The sequence below is a fragment of the Abramis brama genome, assembly GCF_963993115.1.
Source record: "Abramis brama genome assembly, chromosome: 1".
Lineage (NCBI taxonomy): Eukaryota > Metazoa > Chordata > Actinopteri > Cypriniformes > Leuciscidae > Abramis > Abramis brama.
Window position 1 is genome coordinate 29,718,315 of NC_139963.1, and position 21,865 is coordinate 29,740,179.

General features: G+C 37.2%; 1 protein-coding gene across 2 annotated transcripts; it reads left to right on the forward strand.

The window, feature by feature from the left end:
• The first annotated feature begins 1,216 nt into the window (after window positions 1-1,216).
• Window positions 1,217-16,760, forward strand: mylk5 (myosin, light chain kinase 5). 2 transcript variants are annotated; one of them, XM_084135945.1, is made up of 17 exons: window positions 1,217-1,508; window positions 6,451-6,600; window positions 6,882-7,034; window positions 7,269-7,472; window positions 8,334-8,369; window positions 9,732-9,856; window positions 9,955-10,108; window positions 11,105-11,413; window positions 11,670-11,766; window positions 12,208-12,411; window positions 12,582-12,799; window positions 13,582-13,705; window positions 13,804-13,956; window positions 14,046-14,178; window positions 15,044-15,128; window positions 15,326-15,448; window positions 15,541-16,760. In XM_084135945.1, the coding sequence occupies exons 1-17, from the start codon at window positions 1,352-1,354 to the stop codon at window positions 15,744-15,746; spliced, it is 2,631 nt and encodes an 876-aa protein (XP_083992071.1). In that variant the 5' UTR covers window positions 1,217-1,351; the 3' UTR covers window positions 15,747-16,760. The 2 variants fall into 2 exon arrangements, with proteins under 2 accessions (XP_083992071.1, XP_083992070.1); XM_084135944.1 differs by having other exon boundaries at window positions 1,221-1,508; window positions 11,667-11,766.
• The last annotated feature ends 5,105 nt before the right edge of the window (window positions 16,761-21,865 follow it).

Genomic DNA, 21,865 nt, shown 5'->3' on the forward strand with positions numbered 1-21,865 from the left:
TGCACGTTACTCAGTAAATTTATATTCTTCATTCAGCAATGATGCATTCAATTAATCAACAACAAAAAAATCAGAATGATTTCAGAAGGATCATGTGACTGAAGACTGGAGTAATGATGCTGAAAATGCAGCTTTGCAAACACAGGAATGAATTACATTTTAAAATATATTCAAATAGAAAACTTATTTTAAATTGTAATAATATTTCACAATATATTACTATTAATAATAGATTTTTTATTTATTTTTTACTGTTTTTGATCAAATAAATGCAGTCTTGGTGAGCATAAGAGACTTCTTGAAATGTTCTTGAATTTGCAGACTAAATGACACAGATTCGAAACAATCAAGCACAGTTTTCTTTTCAGTGAAAACGAGCACACAACCAAAGTTCAACTGATAACAAGGCAGTAATTACAGAAGGAAAAGGAATGGGGAATGCCTGACCTTTGATTCAGTTTTTAATCTGTTATTTGTCTATCTTTGTCTCCCTTTTCACACAGATACACTGTAAAAAAATTGCTGTAGTTATGCAGCTATTTGCCAGTAACTTACTGTAGATTTAAATTTATGTTATTTACTGGCAACAGTTTGTTCAAAGTTAAATAAACATTAAACATTAACAAGTCTTTGTCTTTACAGAATAAAACTATAAAATAACAACCTAATGCAAAGCATTCTGGGAACCAGAAATCTTCATCAACCTTTTTCTGTTTTTTTCCTTCAGATTTTGGTTCCCAGAATGCTTTGCACGAGGCTGTTATTTTAGTTTTATTCTGTAAAAATAAAGACTTGTTAATGTTTAATGTTCATTTAACTTTGAGCAAACTGTTGCCAGTAAATAACATCAATTTAAATCTACAGCAAGTTACTGGCAAGCAGCTGCCAGTAATACTGTAATTTCTACCTATTTTTTTTTACAGTGTAGATTTAAATAAACATCACTGACATGACACAATATAGTCTACTTTTCCAAAGTATTAATGAACATAACATGCACATAACATGTTCTCTCTTATCACCCACTCTGTTTCTCTCTCTCTTTCTCTTACCATAGCCACAGTGTGTGAAAAGAAACTGTTAAAAAAAAATATGGTGAAATGGTGTGATAGTTGCGGGTGAGGTCTGAGAGGAGGTGCTGAGTCTAACCCAGCAAGAGGACAATCTCCTGCAGAACGAATGAATGAGGCTTCAGTGGTGGGGAGGAGTCAGAAACTAAAGAAAGAACGCAGAGAACAACACAGGTCAGAGGACATGTGTGTGTGACAGACACAGGAAAATACGAGGCGTTTGATAAGAAAGCTGGGAAATGACTTGGATTTTATGAAACGGGTTTATACTGAGAGGAAAAATGAGTATCACTGATGGGAAGACACGTTATGTGTCCACTTTCAGGATACAGCTGTCAGGCTCCCAGTCAAAGGCGGCCAGTGAACAAGGGTCCCAACCCACACACATAACTACAATCAACACAGCCGTGAAGAAGCCTGAAGAGACACTCAGCACAGGCAAGTCTGCAAACTTCTTGAATCTTGCATTTGCACACAAGTGTTTGTGAGTGTGTCTGTCAGTATTTGCATACTCCAGAGAGCCTATTTGTGTTTCTGTGTATAGGTTTGGGCAAGTTGGTTGGATGTTTGCATTTTAAAACATGGTGAGGTTAACATGACCTTTATTTGTGGTTCTTTATGCGTGATCTTTGCAGGAAGTATTGTTCTTAATACAATCCCTCTATAGAGTCGTCACGGTTAATAATATTAACAATCATCTGAGAATGATAGGCACTTTGTTTTCACTTTCACTCCATTTGGTTTGTAATCTCAGGTGATTGGGAGTTCACTGCACAACTGCATTCAGCCAGATTTAGACAGGGAAATCTTGTACATTCTTATGTGACAGATAAGGACATCATGATACCTGCCTGAAAGGATTGTTTTGTTTTTTTCACTACCAGGCTGACATCTGATAAAGATATTTACTTATTAGAGTACTCTACTCCACCAGTTACTATACAATCTAGTGTTTGTGATATTCTGATATATATAGTGGGGTCCAAAACTTTGAGACCACTAGTGGAAATGCTTTGCACAATTTTGCCTTTTTTTCTAAATTAATAAAATGTTTAATTAAAAAACTACCAGCAAAACATTTTAAGTGTAACGTTTAAATTATTCCAATGTGCATTTCAAAATATCACTTCCTGGAGAGAAAAACCCCCTAATGGATCTATTTATACTTGATCTAAACCTGTGGTTCTCAATCTTTTCGATTTGTCCTAAATAATATTCAAAGACCCCTCATATAAGCCATGATATATTCTGCTGTAATTATTTTTATTAACAGAAACTGGGAATTAATTAACCACAATTATTCTTGTTATTCCAGAAGTTTCGAGAACTGTACATTCTTTAACAAAACAACAGTTGAAGGAAATAGAGGTTTGTTGAAGGTTTGTCGATATAGGCTACTCACGGCCCCGATATATGCAAAGTTCTTTTTCGTTCTTCGCTTAGGGGTAAAACGAAGTTCGAAATACATGAGCAGTGATATACTGTTAGCGATCATCTGACGCTTATAGATGAATAATATGTGCAGCGCGCTTTCCTCTCAATAACAAAATAAACGCACAACAAAATTGATAAAACAGCAAGCATTTTTTAAATAAAGCATCTGATCATAGCAACGTGGATGTGTTTGCACGAGCTCTGCAATTCAGCACTCTAGTAATGTTACGTCACGTTTATTTATATAGCACTTCATACAAAAGATTGCTTAAAATCAAGCATTAAGCCGTATTAAACATGAAAAACAGTGTCAGTGTCTCGTTTCATCAGAAGTACAACTTCATTTTGTTCATGTGTGTTCATGTTTTCACTCGTGGACGCCTGATGAACCGGAAAATGAACCAGAAAAGATTTCCGCGTGAAAGAAGGCGGAGCCTCCGCGCACACTTACTTATAATGTAATCGTCACAGACCAATGGTAGTACACAAAGATGTTTACCAGCCGTAGCAAACTTTTCCTCGGCCCCCTGGTTGAGAACCATGGAACTAATCCATATAAACTACTTTTGGTATCTTATTAGGTATCCATACCTAATTTGTCAGGTTGATTTAATCATATTAAATACAAATTTTAAGAAACATAAAACCAGTTCATTTAGATGTAAAAACATGAATTACATTTTAATCTCTTTTTTATTTCTTCTTAATTTTACACCCTAAACTTTACTTCTGTTTCAAAATAAACGTTCCTAAACCATTCTGTGTTTTTCCAGGTTTAAAATGGTCTCAGACTTTTGAACCCCACCAAATCTTATCTTCCTCAGCATGCAAATTACTGACCAGGCAAGAGGTCACTATTGGCAGGAAATTCCTTCCATGCTAATTTGAACTCCAGGCTTTTGTTTTGTGTTTCATGCACTGGCTTGTGTGGGACATGTACTGTATGTTTGATGGTACTGCTACTCTCTTCTGAACTGCATTTTAACATGATTACAACACTAGTTCCTTCCTTTCATTTCTTAGATCTTATCACCTGATACATGACAGTCACAGTACAAAGAATGAAACTAAAAACATTTCAGTTTGTTCTTCTTAGAATTGGAGTCACCATTTTATTTTTTCCGACAGTCCCATAACAACCAGTAAAAAATGCTTGTTTGCATGAACAAACAAGGATTACTTTAGGCCAGATCAAAAGACCATGTGATCTACCAGGTCAGTGAGAACAAAAGTGCTTGGTCCATTGTTAAGACAGGAGGACTAGAATAACTAGTTCTTTTAATCGAAATTACATGCTATGTGTCCCTTGACTATATGACATTAAAAAGACAAAAATACAAAAGAGGCCATTCACATTTTAAAGTTACTATGTTCAAACACATACTTTTGATAGGTTAATTGTATTATACAAGGCTCCACCCAATGCCTTGTAGAAAAGTTAAGTGATGGTATTTTAAACAGAAACAAGTTTGTTAGAGGAGTGTCAGATGAGATCACACTTTAGCTCAAGCCTTTGGTCTGATTTCAGTCCGCTTTTTTGAGTTACAACAAATTTTGTTAGTTATATTGTTCTTTTGTTGATCATTTTTTATTAGAAGTTTCTGTTGCTTTTTGCCATTCTTATGTGGCATGTAAAATAAGCACTGTTTCTAGACAGAAGGTGTGATGGCGAGGATGTTAAGAGATACACTAGCTGTTTACTGAAACACATCTCTTCATTTATACGAGCCTGGTTTCTTCCTGTGTGAACTTATTGTTAAACACTATAGAGTATACATGATTCAGGTCTAATATTAAGCTCTTGTTTATTACAGCAAAAAACAATGTTCTTAATCAGTATTTTGATCTTGTTTTGCAGTAAAAATGTGACCCTGGATCACAAAACCAGTCATAAGTCGCACGGGTATATCTGTGGCAATAGCCAACAATACATTCAAAATGATCGATTTTTCTTTTATGCCAAAAATCATTAGGTTATTAAGTAAAGTTCATGTTCCATGAAGATATTTTGTAAATTTCCTACTGTAAAGGAATTTTTGTGAGTGAATGCACCATAATCGCGAACATAAATGGACAACTTTTAAGGCAATTTTCTCAATGTTTAGATTTTTTTGCACCCTCAGATTCCAGATTTTCACATTGTTGTATCTCTGCCAAATATTTTTGTATCTCTGCCAAATATTGTTCTATCCTATCAAACCATACATCAATTGAAAGCTTATTTATTCAGCTTTCATATGATGTATAAATCTCAATTTCAGAAAATTGACCCATGTGACTGGTTTTGTGGTCCAGGGTCACAAATATCTAAACATCATTAAAACAAGATAAACAAATTCACTTGCATAAGATAACAAGCTTAAGGCATTAAAATCATGAACTAACATGTGCATATAACTGCTTCAAATTAAATGAATTATTACTAAATAAATACCTATTTTTTCCTATTTCAACAGATTAGTAATGCATAAAACATGCTGACAACAATGTGCAGCCGGAACGGAAAAGAGCAGAGAAGTGCAAGCATATTATTTTTAAGCAATATCACACTCAAGAGTCCTGATATATTCAGACGAACAGCATGATTGTGAGTGTGACATTGCTTTTATGCAATACCTCAAACAAGTTATATTGAGAAACTTAAATTTTTAACACAATATTGGCTACTTTGTCTATTTTTGCTCCACCAACCAAATTATTTCCAAATGAAGCCAGAGTCTCTAAACAACAAAGAGCAGTGGCGTTCCTCAATGAATTAGTGCTTTTGAATGAATCGGTTGAGTGAATGATTTAATGATTTTACTCATAAAATGAGGTTTGTTCAACTTCAAGCAGAGCTACGCAGACCGATCGGTGTATGACATCGAAGTACCCGAGAGCAGTTCAAAAGCATATGGAGCCGTCTGCTTTCTAATTGCTCTCGCTGTACTTCGAAGTCATACACCGATCGGTCTGTGCAGAGCTGCTTCACACCTATTGTTAAAGGGATAGTTCACTCAAAAATGAAAATTCTGTCATCATTTACTCACCCTCAGGTTGTTCCAAACCTGTAAACATTTCTTTGTTCTGCTGAACAAAAAGGAAGATATTTTAAAGAAAGTTTGTAACCAGGTCATTTTTTGGGGCACCACTGACTTCCATAGTAGGAAATAAAATACTATGGAAGTCAAATCTGTTCAGTTTTCCACATTCTTCAAGATATCTTCATTTGTGTTCAATAGAACAAAGAAATGTATAGAGGTTTGGAACACCTGAGGGTGAGTAAATTTTCAGTTTTGGGTGAACTATCCCTTTAAGTACCTGAATGAATCGGTATGTTTGAATGAATCAGTTAAAGGCACATGCAAGATTTGTACCTTAATATAACAGCTTCGAAATCATTTCGATGGTAAACGAACTCGTAGTAGGGCGAATCATCCCGATAGCAAAGCAGGGGGGGGGACACCGCTGGCAAAACCAGCAATGCAGGTCTGAGAGGTGGAGCCCCGACAAATATCGCGAGAATCACGACTTGCTGCATTTACGGCACGACATATGAAGCAGCCTCTATGGAAGACACTAGCACGCATTTCAGACGTGAATCATGGCAGAGTCGACGAAGAAAGCACGGTTGGAAGAGTGCAGAGACGGCTCTGCGTGAGTGGTATTTACGACAGTAACGTTAAATACAAGTACTCCACAGCGACTCTAGGGGTCGCTGTTTGAGAAAATGGAAACTGCATAGTGTGCCTTTAAATTAATGATATAATGACTCACTCATGAAGACTTGCACCCTACTGGTAAGGATGTAATCAACAAAAGACTGACTGGAACACGCAAATTCAGACAGTGTGATACAAACAGTGAAAAGTCCCAGTGCTGTTGGAGCAAATTTGAGAACTGTATTTTATTGTTGTATAATAAATATCTTCAACTAATTGCATTCTTCTTTGCTCTGTCAAGCTAGAGAGTGGTAAACACAGCCATACAAGGGGCCAGGATCCACCTCTTTTCACTGAACCCCTCGAGGACTGTATAGTGGATGAAGGAAATGACATCAAACTAAAAGGAACTATCACAGGGAGCCAGCCAATCAACGTTTCCTGGCTTCATAATGGTGAGTCCAGTTTTTATTTTTTATATTTTTTATTCTTAATACTGATTTTGCTACTGTAGTCTGGGTAAGAATCTGTACACTCTAAACTGAAGATAATTATGTTTTCATATGCAAGTTCCTCTTCCTTACTTGACATTGTACATTTAAATTGCTCAGTAATCAATTACATGCATACAGAAATGTTTTATTTAATTTAAATTTAAAATTTGATGACTCAATTCTTAATGCCACAAAGTCACCCCTTCTCTTTTTTCTGTCCATTTGTACCATAACCGTTTTAGGTGAGTCTGTGCTGTTTGGTAAATCCTCATTTGTGGGAAGAGAGGTGAGTTTGGTAGTTAAGGAATGTCTCCCGGAGGATGCTGGGGCTTACACTTGTGTGGCCGAGAACACAGCAGGAAAAACATCCAGCAGTGCAGCAGTGTGTGTGAGAGGCAAGTATGTATGGTATATTCAACTTTAGTCTAAAGTGTATACTGTGTAGTGTATATTTCTACAAGAGCATTGAATGTCTATTTAAAAGTATGGGTTTGCTGGGCTGGATTGGGGGCCGTTAACATTACTACAGCAGCACTGTAAGAGGTAGAAGTGTGCAGGTGTTTCTGTTTAATTGCCTTTTCTAATATAATTCTTTTTTTCTCTCATTCATTCTAACAAATCAACTGTAGACTATGAAACAATTGCTGGGATGCATAACGAGATGACCCAAACATCTCACTCACATCCTAATCCTTCTCACCCTCACACTCCTGATATTGTAAACGGGGTCTTAAACTCTAGCCAAAACGTCCCAGATGACATCAGTGTTTTTAAAGGCCCACAGTCACCCCAGACAGGAAGTCCTATAACAAGCTCTCCAGGACTCAAAAGAGGTATGTCACAAACAATGGCCCTGAATTAATCTCAAAGATTAAAATATAGGACATGTCATTTAATACATGGAACATTTTTGGTTCCTTCAAAGCTTCCATGTCATTGTCATTAGGGTGGTGTCACTTCCTAAACTACATCTAAAGCGATTTTAAAAAGCACTTTAATTTATCACATTAGAAATCCAATTATTCCATTAATTATTAAACATCTCATATATTATATTATATGCTCAGTATATTTAATTTTTACTCATAATGTATATAGACGATATAATATTTCTTTAAAAATATAAATATATAATAATAAAGGTAACACTTCACAATTAGGTCTCATTTGTTAACATTAGTTAATGCATTAGCTAACATGAACCACCAATTAACAACACTAATACAGCATTTATTAATCTCTGTTAATGTTAGTAAAAAATCTAACTGTTCATTGTTCATGTTAGTTCACAGTGCATAACCTAATGTTAACAAATACTTTTGACTTTAATGTATAAATAAATGTTGAAATTAGCTTTAACTAAGATTAGTAAATGCTGTAGAAGTATTGTTCATTGTTAGTTGATGTTAACTAATGTAATTAATGTAACATGAAACCTGTCTATATAGTGTTAGGATAATAGATAATATAAAAGGACTAGTTCCTGACTGGTTAACATACTTTTGGTGTTGTCATCTAAAGCATTTCCTCTTTAATCTACTGAATATTTTTCTTAAACACACATACTTGATCGCTTGACTCCTCCCTTATATGATAGGCAAAGCTTATGCTGTCAATGCTCTTTAACACAAAAGTACCTGCACACACACCTGATTCTTTACATATTTGTGTGTTATCTCTGTGTCATTTTACAGAGGTGCTTGTCAAAAGGAGAAGCAGCTCAGGTACAGGTAAGACCATCAACATGTCTGTCTTCCATTTTCAGTTCTACTTTTGCATATTTTTTGCTTCTTGGTGAAAGATTTACTTGTTTTTATCCTTTTTTCTTCATACCATAACTTAACAGTTGAATCTCAGACTTTTGGCACAATTTTCTGAATTTCAGTGAAGATATTTTCTTTCCTTCCTCATTTCTTAAAGGCATTCTGATTTATAGCCTCCCACACCCACACTTGCTTTGCTTTTCTTAATATTCGAATAACACAATGTCTTTTAAAGATTTTTTTTTTTTGTCTGGAATTGCGAGTTAAAGTGTAACCATTGTGTGACCTGCTTCAAAAAAGGAGTCATTTGCTCTGAGCGGCTGTGTTTCACTCTGCTGATCTTAACTTCTAGATCGACTGGCTCTTCCAGGGGCTGTTAGTGTTGTATACATAATAACATGAAGCTGAATACAGTCTTTTGTGTCCTGGCTACTAATGTTCATCTTCAGAATGATTTTATTCTTTTTAAATACAGTAATCCTTGTTGTCCATAGCAATATTCTTTGATAAAACCTACCATTAAACATCAACTTTTGTCTTAGATTGTGTATTTATACCTTACAGACAGATAATCAGTTTAAGGATCCCAAATACTTAGACTAAGGTATAAAAATAGGAATTTGACAGTTTATAAGCATCACTTCAACATGTTATCAGCATTTTTCTTTGGTACTTCTGTTTGTAACTGGGCTGAGCACTGAAGCACTGAATAATGAATGTTTTCTTTAGGACTTTTGGTCTTTCATGTAAAACACACTGCTATCTGTGGTACCATGCGGTTAGATCAGGCTTTTATCAAGCCAGTCAAGTTCATTTGAGTGTTGATTTGAATAATTGCAGTATGGTGGCAGAGCTAAACGCCTGTAAAAACGATTATAATATAAAATCTTAATATTTGAATTGTGTGAAAAAAAGTGTCATCTGGTTTTCTGTTAGAATAATGTTTGGAGTGAAAGCCACTTCTGCCAGAATGGTGTGAATGTACATTACAATTATTTGTAAATGAATACATTATATGTATAATTATATAACAAATAATTGCAGTTGTATATAGAAATTTTTCAAATGAGGCTGTGTTTACAATTGTCCTATTTGACAATTTTTATGAATATTATTGAATGAATATATAATGAATATTATTATTATGAATATTATAATATACACAAATGAGACAATTATAAGCATATTACAATGGATTTTAACTTAAAAATCCGAGGAGTAAAAGACTTAAGCAAAAGTCACCCTTTGCTCTCCATTTAATCCCATTGCTGTCTAGGAAAAACAATTGAGATATTTTTGATTTTCTTTCTTATGGGCTGGTGTTTACAGCACCTGTGCAGTTTGTAGATTCATTCGATCGGCTGGAGGTGCATGTTGGAGAGACGGCCCGTTTGACGTGTTTCTTCAAAGGCAGCTGTCCTGTTGCATCTTGCTGGGTCTGTAACAAAAAAGAGGTAAATAAGCAAGCACTCACACTAACACAACACAATCCAGACACGTTTCATACTGCATGTCCTCCTGTTTGGGTGTATAATTATCTGTCTTTCTGAAGGTGGTGGAAAGCTCCAGGTTTCATATAGAGTCCTGTGATGAAAGCAGTTCTCTGGTGATCTCTGAAGCTCTTCCTGAGGACTCTGGACGTTACACGATATTTGTGCGAGATCGCAAAAGTTCAGCCCAACACACAGTGACCCTGAATGTCATTGGTAAGGTCAGACAGACAACCCCCACATTGAGTAGTTATTTGGGTTGTGATGCTCAGTTTTTAGTCTATTACTGTAACGTGTATGCTCTGTTTGGTTCTGTTTTCCCTGTCATTGTAAGGTGATATATGCTGTGTTCGAAATCGCCCCCTATACCACATTCACTATTCCCTACATTACTTCACTAATATAGTTCACTTGAAGGAGTGAATGAAAAGGAGTGAGAGAATTTGGATAGTTTTGCATAGTTTGTGCTTGCTGTTTAATAATCATTTGAAACTTAGCAAACTGGAAGCTCCAGTTGTAATGAGAAGATTTATCTTGAACTCTGCCATGGAAACTAGCATGTATAAACCTTAATTAAACAATTTAATAATCGATTAAAAAGGAATTTATACATGTATGATATTACGCTGTAGCCACAGCGGACCAGTGGTTTGTAAAATTAATGGATGGATGATTCAGCTGCGGGCGCCATCTTCTGGTCAGATGTGGGAATTTATTCGACATGCGACTCTCACGGTGCACTTCGGTATTCTCTAGCCGTTGAGCTTACATCGGTTGTACACTCGTTATTGCGGTGCATTGTGGGATTGAATGAGTGCACTCGATAATGTCCACTATTGTTTCGGACACCACTACAAATGGATGTCCCCTCAAATAGTGTTCTATTTAAGGGTATAGGGTGAAATTTCAGACACAGCCCTAGTTTCCTAGTGTGTACCAGTTTGTTCCCTTAGTTACTGATTAAGTTCACCTGTTGTTCATTTAGTTACCTCATTTCTCCCTGTGTATTTAAGCCCATAAGTCTCCCCGGTAGTGTTGCCAAAATTACAGACTTGGGTGACAAGGGTACTGAAATTTAGAAAATGTGACGCTTTCGTTGTTGAGCAGAATCGTAAACATTCACTTCACATGTAGAATAATTAAATACAATTTTCATAGAAAATGGTACAAACATTTGATGAAGTGATTTGTATTTATGTGTGTTTTATCCAGACCTGCCACAGCCTCCTGCCTCCTGTCCCTTGGCGTGCGTTCTCTCCCCTCACTCTCTGGTTTTGTCCTGGTCTGGGCCGTCTTACGATGGTGGAAGCGCTGTGACGGGATACGTGGTGGAGGTTCGTGAAAGCCCTGGTGAGACTGACCACTGGAAAGAGCTCACGGGCCAGTGCAAGAGCACATCACTCAGGGTGACCTCAGGACTCCAGCCTCAGGGAGAATACTGCTTTCGGGTCAGGGCCTATAACGCTGTGGGCGTCAGCGAACCGAGCCAAGAGTCCCAGCCAATCAGGATGGACAACCCAGGTGAGGTTTTTCTGAAATGTTATAAAAGTTGATGACTTTTAGTGGTCTTAATGTATCTTTTATGCCAAATCAACCCTTACTGGCTTGTAATTTTAAGCTAATATTTTCTCACAATTTATGGGAACAAGGTCCAGTAACCAGATTGTAAACAGGAAGAATGCATTTAAAGTCATTACCGAAGAGGAATGCAATCTAAGGGTTGAGGCTTTGAGTTGAGGTCCCATGGTGAATGAAAGCATGTTGTCTTTCAAAGCAGAGCCCTGTGACGAGAAACCAGTGGAGTATGTGAATGTCACCATCAACACTGAGAATAAACTTTCTGACCACTATAATGTCCTGGAAAAACTAGGAGTGTAAGTATCCTTAAAAAACGCACACATTCAGCGGGCCTCATAGCTCTCGTTCACAGGACAAAACGTCTGAGTGCATACATGTTCCTACAGGCTTACTTGCATTGAAAAGAGAAAACAACCCACTCACTTGACCCTGATTCCCAGAAATATGCCTAGATAAATTATCATGTTTACACAAAGACGCTGACTCGAAAAGAAAAATAAGCAGGGTTAAGTTAGAGTCAAAGTTGGTGCATTTTGAGTGGAAATTGCATCATCCCTCATAACATGTAATTAATAGATTTAAGCATGAAAAAACATGTTTTCCTGAACTGAGCCCAGAAAACACTGATTTAAGGCAAAATATCAAATTCTCTTATCTAATTCTCAAGAACTGGATAAATGGGAAGTTAGGATATAGAGAAACAATGATTTCATACTCCAATTCTGAAACTTCCCCAGAGGGAAGTTTGGCCAGGTGTTTCGGATGACCCATAAGGAGACAGGACGTGTATGCGCTGGAAAGTTCTACAAAGGTCGTCGGGCAAAGGAGAGAGAAGCCGCGAGGAAAGAAATAGAGCTAATGAACTTCTTACACCATCCAAAACTGGTGCAGTGTCTCGCCGCATATGATAACAAGGCAGAGATGGTCATGGTGATGGAATAGTGAGTATCTTGCATGCTGGTGTTTTGAAGAATGCAATGTTTTTAGAACAATATACAGAATATGAGAAATGCCAACAGGGTCAATGCATTAACTTCAATAGCGACAATAGTTTAATCATCACTATAGTATTTTTGGCACCTAACAGCTGAATCTGTGTCTGTATGTGCAGTGTTGCTGGTGGGGAGCTGTTTGAGCGTATTGTGGATGATAGTTTTGAGCACACAGAAGTGTCTAGTGTGGGCTACATGCGTCAGATTCTGGAGGGGATTCAGTATATGCACCAGCAAAACATCATCCACCTGGACCTCAAACCTGAGAACATCGTCTGTGTGGACAGAACCGGGTTAGAGATCAAAATCATTGACTTTGGACTCGCTAGCAAACTGGGTACGAATGTACTGACGACACTGTCAACACATGTTGTAATAAAATTGTGTAAAAAATAAAATAAAAAGTAAAATATATAATAAAATATCTAAATTCAAAATGTCCAACTTAAATAATATCCCACTTAAATATTGTTAATATAAGTAAAAATATAAAATAACCTATAATAAATAATGACATTTAGTTAAATTAAAACTAAATGACATTGATTTTACATTTCGAACATATCTAGACATATCATTTAATACCATGTTTTATTTGGAAATGAATGATGGCAATACCAGTACTACTTCGTAGTACCATCTAAATATAACACAAGGAAATATTTCTATGGTAATCTTTCAGTACTATGGTATAGCAAAGTACAATGTTGTTGCTACACACTACACAGTACTTTTTACAAGGGATCTCTGAGTGAAATGTTTGCAGGGGTATTATCGTTACCTAAAACTACAACTAAAATATTGAAAACATTTTTTGTTAATTAAAATAAAGCTGAAATAAAATAAAATATCAGAAGAAAAAAAAAACGTAATAATTTACCTTGACAACTAACTGAAGTAAGGTTAAGTGAAATAAAATAATAACTGGAAATAAATAAAAACTAAAAATGGAATAAATATTTTTTATTTTTCATATTTAAAAAACTAATAAAAAGGGGAAAAATCACATAAAATTACTAAAAAGCTGAAAATAAAAAAATACAAAAAAGCAAATTCAAAATATTGATAAAACAATATACATACATGTATATAACCCTGTATGTTTGTTATGTACATTAGATCCCAACACACCTCTGAAGGTGATGCATGGCACTCCAGAATTTGTTGCTCCAGAAGTCATCAACTTTGAGCCTGTCGTTCCGGCCACTGACATGTGGAGCATTGGTGTCATCTGCTACATCCTGTGAGCTCAAACACTGACAGTCACTGAAGCGCTTGTTGCCCCCTTCTGGTGAATCATGCCATTACATTTAATCTGATTCTGATTTGGTCCTCTTGTAGGTTGAGCGGTGAATCTCCATTCCAGGGTGAAAGTGACACAGAGACTCTGGCTCTCGTGACAGCAGCGAAGTGGGAGTTTGATGAGGAGAGCTTTGAAGAGATCACAGCCCTGGCAAAGGATTTCATTAGCTCTCTGCTCAGCAAAGATGTCAGGTGCTTTATTATCCTTCACTTCCCTTACACACACATCATACAGATGCGTCCACACAGATTCATAACTGTGCGTTGAACCCTCTTGACAGGCGTAGGATGTCATGTGAAGATGCCATGGATCATGCCTGGTTGGCATATACATGTGTAGACAACACCAGCAACGCCACCAAAATCCTTTCCAAAAACAAGATGAAGAAATTCCTGACCAGGCAGAAGTGGAAGGTAATCTTATCACGAAGTTAACTTCCTCTTTTAAATTTGGTTTGCTAACTGCATGATGTTATATGAACAACACCCAGTCAAGTAAGTGAGTTATAAGCACTTTAAAAGTTTGATTGATTTCAGGTGGAATAAAGCAATAGTTGGTCCTTTCTCCAAGCCGGAGAAAATGATCTCGGACCACACCAGAGACTGTGGTGGGTCCGCGTTGCTCAACCGTTGGATAAAGCGTAACGGTTACTTACGTCTAAATTGGATCATGTGTTCTTTGATAACCAATCACATTACAGCCTTCACGTCATTGAATTCGTTCAGAGTTGTGCGAGAGTCAATCATAGGCTATGTCCGAAATCTCCCCCTATACCCTTAAAAAGGGCACAATTTGAGGGGACAGCGATTTGACATCAGACATCGGTCTAAAAAGAGCAAACATGTTGAAAATTAGCAGATGGGCTGTCGATTCGTTAAATTATTAGCTGTTTGTTTCCCACAAATGCAGTTAGTAAAGCCTATACTCCATTGACATCCTTTTTTTTTTAACGGCTATGGAAAAATACTACGGAATCAACTGTTTTGTTACCCATATTCTTCAAAATATCTTCTTTTTTGTTCAGCAGAAGATGATGACAGAATTTTCATTTTTGGGTGAACTATCCTATGATGAGGGAAAATGGGATGGGTGGAAAACTTACATTTCAATGCTTATGTGTACAGTCGCAAACATTTTCTAGAATGTCTCAAACAGATCAGGGTGCTCATCAAGTCTTTTTGACCAATTCATTTATTTTAAACAACTGACTCATAAGAGTCATACGTTAGTGAATTGGACTTCTGTTCTTTCGTTATCATTTTGTTTCTCTGTTTATAGAAAACAGGCAAAGCTTTGCTGGCTCTGAAGAGGATGGCTATCTTGTCTAAACCAGAGGCTTCTGGAAGCTTGAGCCCTGTAGATGGTGAGAAAGAAATTAAACATGAACAAAAAAATCAATGTGCTTCAGAAACAAGTGTAAAATACCATAACGCACAATGTCAGCATTTGTGACTTGTGACATCTCTGCCAACTGTGTCTCACTGGAGATGTTAAATGCTCTTTTTATTGCAGTGATAAATTATTTTACAGTTCAGTTTCTTGTTATTATATGTGTTATAGAGACAGATAAAGCAATGCAATCTCTGGAGCTGAAGCTTCAGTGTAAACCTGAGTTCAGCAAGACTCCGTCTGACCTGACCGTCCCGCAGGGCTCCAGCGCCCAACTCTCCTGTCTCATCACAGGTTAGGACACACAGATGGATGTCAGTGGCCTTCTACACAGACTTCAGAGCCAGTCTCTCATGAAGTCACGGCTTCTTCTCTTTGTGTTTCAGGTTACCCTGACCCTGAGGTGGTGTGGATGAGGGATGGTGAGCTGCTGGAGTTGCAGGACGGGTGTGTGACGGTGGACTATGAGGAGAATGGCAGCTGTACACTCACCCTAGAGAACATCTCTCTCCACCACAGCGGCCTGTATTCCTGCAAAGCCACTAATGTACTCGGGGAGGCGCTGTGCTCTGCTACACTTACTGTAGAATAAACAGACAGACACATGGATTCATAATAGCACACACAAAACAATCATAAATACAACATACACACACCAGAGAGATTAAAATATACTGATGCAATCAATGGGGATATAATTGTGAATTCAGTGTTAAAACTGTAATAAAAAAATCAAATTTATGTTATTGTCATTTATTATTATTTATGTTTATGAGAATATTATTGGGCGGTTTAATATAATTGGCGATTAATATAAATATCATAACATCACTGACCAATTCATATCAGTGAGCGATGTTTAGCATTGTATGTGACCTCTCAAAATAGACAAAGCTTACACAAAATATTACACCGCTTAATTCCTATCAGAGTCTGTTTGAGTTTAAATAGATTCTGAGAACTCACCCCATCTAAATTCACCCTATTTGTGTTATAAATATATATTATAGATCTTCTTGTGAATGACTCATCCCTGCATTTCCCTTCATTGCAACTTTAATATATGGCATCAAATATATAAATATAATAATATGTCTGACATTATGCTGTTATTAATATCCAACCAGGCTGTTCGCAAAGTTTAGAGACGCGTCAATAAAAAAATGCCGATTTTATAATAACAAATGCAGTTTAAAATATCACTGCATTCTAAAAGCCTCATACATACTAAACTGAGCCTGTGTTTGTTTCAACTTTAGCAGTCTATGGATAGTCTTTCTATTCTTTTGAATCTCTGCTAATGTTCTAAACTTTGTTGGAATTCTTAAAACTGCTCTCTGCTCTGATCACAAATTTGGTAGCCAAATGTATGTGTATGTGATCTCAGTGTAAAGGAAACCTTAGACACATTTGCAGGTTTAATGATACATGTTACTGATGCTGTATGTGCAATTTTGACAAAGTAAGGCCATTTTGTGGTCTTATTTTATGTATAAGAAATGGGTTTTCAACAGGCTGCATGCCATATGTCATCATTTGTTCCTGTTTAGTCACATTTCCATACGATCTAAACATAATCCAGCAATAAACTGAATTTTCCCTCTTATTTAGTGTGCCATGGTCATTTTCCTACAATTTGCATCTGCAGTGTACAGGAAAGAAATAAACGACATGGTCTGTCTAAGTATGAAACAGCATTTTTCATGTTTAACTAATCTAACCGGATGGGCAGATGAGAACAAGACAGAAGAAAGTCAGTCAATGCTGTATTTTGTTCTTCTAAATCCCCATGTGAATTGATCTGACCTCCTTTCTTGACTTGGCCTGAGGTCAAAGGCCAACAGCACAAGAAGAAGAAGGTCAATATAACCAAAAGATGTGCTTTCTGGCTCATTCTGAACATCTTTCAAACAAAGGTGACTTGTAGCTATGTTATCTTACAGTACCTTCCAGTAACTATCCCTTTGATTCTTCATTAATATGAGAGTAAGTTGGGTGTATTTTTCTTCTGGTCTGGAATTTGTAGTAAAACCACACTAACACCAGATTTAAATAGTGTTTTACTATAACCATGATATTTGTAGTAAAACCATGGTAGTAAAATGATTAATGATCAATCTGCCCAAACATTTTTGTGAGATTCCGGTGGCCCAATCAGGCTTTTTGACTAGTTTAACAAGCAAGGCTTACACGGTCAACCAGCTTCACCAAAAACCATGCTAATACACCAAAACCAGCACTAACAGCATTAACATGGTTCATACTGGTCTTTTCAGCAGGTTTGTACAGAGTACATGACATGGAGGTGGGATAACATGATATTGTGGCCACGAATTAAGAATTTGTTCCTACAGCTTATTTTGTTCCCTCGTTATACTAATTTCCCTCGTTATATCATATTTCATATGTTACAAGAACAGCCTTCAGTGGCGGTTCTAGGATTTTTCTGTAACAGGGGCCATTAAGGGGCCACATGTTACATTCAGGGGCCAAATACAGGGTACATTCAAGCACACAAAATAATTTATTCAGTACGGTGCAAATACATTTCGGCAGTCATTCCTTTTTCAAACGCTCTAATAAAAAATTATGAGCCAGTAAAGTTCTTAATGATTTTTTTCATTTATTTATACTGTGCATAAAGGACACAATGCACTTCTTTCTGAATTCCACCTTTCAAGTTTCATAATCATGTCGTCGCTTATAAACAGTAAATTATTGTTAATTGTTTGGGGGTGGAATTGCATCTGTGATCGTTGTGAAGAATTCTCCGGTTGCTCTTCTCGTCGATGATTGATGGGTGGGAATCTCTAGGCACCTCACGATTCGATTACGATTCAGAGGGTAACAACTTCTTTTTTTTACTTTTTTTTTTTACTACTTGGTACTTTTAAAGCAAAGTATTTATAATGACCCATAACAAACTTACTTCCAATACTTCCTATATTAATTTGATTAATAAAACAAATGGAAGTGATTTGGCAAGTCAACTGTAAGGTTACATTTGCCAGCATTTGTCCCAACATTGCAAAGAACCAACAGGAAAATAAATGTGTGCCAGTACTAGCAGCATACTTGTAGTAAATTACTACAAACTTCAGCATATTCTGAATCTCTAGCATTTAATAATAGACTTCTAACCAACATCCTCCTGTTATTTCCAATGAGCAATATAATCCTTCAGACAAAAAAAAAAAACATTTTGCTGTAGCAAATTCACAAACAGTTTTCGTTCAAAAATATAGAATTATGTACCAGCAGCTCTCATATAATGCTTGTGGACTTATGCATATTCTGAATAATTAGTAACATACAAAGCCGCTCTTATTCACAACTAAAGAATAAAGAGTTATGACTTGAAATGTTTGCTGTATACCACAATCAAAAAAAGCTTATACAAAAAAAGTGAATGAACATCTGCAGAGAGCACAGTCAAAATGTAACTTTTTGTGACTGGCATTGCACATATTGCAGGGCAGTGTAACGTACGTATAACAGATCGGTTTACAGTATATTGATGTGAAAACTAAACAATACAGAAAGCAGCTCTCATACAAAAAATACTAAATAGGTAACAATGAAATTGCCAATTTTCCATACGTTAGCTTTTAACGAAGAGGGTGCCGTTCGAATTTGGTGCTCAGCCATCATGCGTCGGTTACATAGGTCTGTTATGTGCGCGACTCTGTTATGTGCACGCCACAGACTGTCTGCGCACTGCACGTCCGCTTCAAGCCTCTGTTATACTTTACGCGACCGCGATGGCGCGAGGGTCCGCAAGGGTCCGCGTGACGTAAAAATCGTCATCGGGGGTGCGCGCGGAGGCTCGTTGCGGACTGGCGCGTGCCTCCCATTTTTTGTGACCGCGCGGACCAAGGGCGCGCGTTCATTAGGTTAAAACCGCGAAAGAGATGGAAATAACATGGACGCCGAATTTGAAAAAAACGGAAAACGCGTGCATGCTAGAAATAGAACCAATGCCTATTTTTCACACAAGCCTGTTGGAAGCGTTTCCAGGCAAAATAGAATAGGAAAAGATGTTTATATGTCATTTTGACACGAATACATATTAATAAATGTCATTTTGATGTTTGAAAGTGTCTAGGTTTTGACATAAATGCAAATATAAACTATAAATATTTAAAATATTATCGATTATACTGGCCAGACCGATCTACTGCGCATGCGTTGAACGCGTTTACCGAGCGGACCTCAGCAGAAAGTATAAATACAAGTAGTCCGCGTCCGAGCTGTGCGCAGCTGTCGTGTACGCGTCCAAACTGGAGTATAACAGAGGCTTTAGAGTTCCGCCTTTTGCGTTCCGTCAATATTACGTTATTAGGGAAAAAATATATAGGCTATATTTTTTTAGAAAATCGATTTTTGACATTTGTGAATCGATTCAGAATCGTCCACGTCCGCATCGCGATGCATCTAAGAATCGATTTTTTCTCCCACCCCTAGGAACGGGGGCCAATCAGGGGCCAATCAAATTTCAGCAGGGGCCAGGGCCCCTGTGGCCCCGCCTCTAGAACCGCCCCTGACAGCCTTTTTCCACCTTAGAAACATTGCTAAGCTACGTAACATGCTATCTGTTTCTGATGCAGAAAAGTTAGTTCATGCATTCATGACCTCGAGACTACTGTAGCAGCTAATGCTTTATTAGCTGGTTGTCCTGCATCCTCAATAAACAAGCTACAGTTAGTCCAAAATGCAGCCGCTAGAGTTCTTACTAGGTCAAGAGAAAATGAGAACACCAATTCTATCATCTCCACACTGGTTACCTATTAAGTTCCGTATCAATTACAAAGTATTACTACTGACCTATAAACAGTGGCGGATTTAGCAAATTGGGGGCCCAAGGCGAAAGTATGTATGGGGGCCCCCCCATTCAATCTTTAAAAGATAACGAAAAAAAAAAATTACCGACTGAATGGTGGATAGGCAGGTTAAGCTAATCTACGGGGAAGTAAAGGTTGGAGAGGAGAAAAAAAAAACTTCCCCTTTAAACCCTGCATACATTTCTTTACTCCAAAATGAAGATGGAAAGCAGAGAACACACAAAGTGTAGCACTACACAAACTAATAGTCACGATGGAACCCAACAGAGAATAAGGTTTCAGATAACACCTGAAAAATCTAGCATCACAATAAGTGTATTGTTATTGTAAAAACATTTTAGTAACTAAACAGAAACAAGTTACAATGTTTACATGGTACAATTTCTGACAAGCTATGTTTTTTTATTATTGCTTGAGACAAATTTCACAATTTCAATTCAATTCTTGTGATTTGATTCAATATTGACTCATTTGGATTAATATTAGGTACACAAGATAGGCATTAATTTTTCTCAAGAAAAAGCAGCTACCAGCTAGTATTATTTAAGGTTAAAAATAACTCAAATTAAACATAATGCGTTTTTATTATAATAACAACTTTAATAATATAATTAAAAAATATACTAAATATGTAATATAGTACACATAGCAAAATACTCTCTATAGCTCTTTTTTTTCTAGCCAACTAACATGCTATGACATATATTATGGTCATTAAACGGCTTTCCTGAGGTAACGTAAATGTTATGTGACAACTGTTCTCCAGCTGTTTTATTGACCTGTTTTCGCGGTCGAAAAACACTTGATTGATCGATATTAATTATGTATGAGGAATATACATTTCGGTAAGTTGTACTGTATCTTTCAACATTGTTAATTTGTGTTTATTCAGCTAGTGGAGATGATCGGTTCACGTGCCGCTAGGGATCTGACTGTCACGTCACATTTACAAGCGCCAAAACGGTTTTTATAGAACGGGGGTAAGAGGGGCGAAATGGGGAGAGAAGGTGATGTTGCATCTCCTAGCAAATCCACATATATCCATGTGAGTGTGTTAACGTTATCCTCACCTAGCGCCACTTCTCAGCTAGCTGCTGCTGCTGTAGCGGCATGTTCAACGCTTTGGACGTTAATAGTTGTTCCTGTCTATATCCCCAACAGTAGCCGTAAAAAGGTTTGTCATCTTTGGCAGCGTTGCCAAATACTTATCGGCGTCTTTTCGCTTTTTTCTTTTATTTGAGCTGCTTGGGTAACTTCGTTTCAGTTTCGCGTTTCGTCTCTGTTTGTGTACTTCCCAGTCCTCGGTCCTCCTGTCACTGCGTGTTTTATCTTTCGCGCCGCGCACCGTTACGGACTAGTCCATTTCATTGTGAAAGTCGGGGGTGTGTAGAGACGGATAACCATGAACTGGACATTTTAACTACTACTTTTCAACGTATTTCTTAAGAATATTAATACAATTTACCATTCTTTTGATGCGTTCATGATAAGGTTTTTTTTTTCTTTTCTTTTTTTTGAGGTGGGTTGGGGGCCCCCCTACTACGACCGCTGGTAGGGGGCCCCAAGCAGCCGCCTACCTATGCCTCTATGTTAAGACCGCCACTGCCTATAAAGCCCTAAATGGTTTAGCTCCTGGGTATTTAACGGAACTTCTATCGCCCTACAATCCATCGCGATCACTAAATTCGAGGCTTCTGGAGGGACTGAGGGCGTTCTCACATTTAGCTCCTAAACTCTGGAATGGCCTTCCTGATCTTGTTCGAGGCTCAGACTCGCTGTCCCAGTTTAAAACTAGATTAAAGACGCATCTCTTTAGCCAAGCACAAAGGCGGCGTCAGCCGATTTTCCGAACTTTCCTGTTGTATCAGCC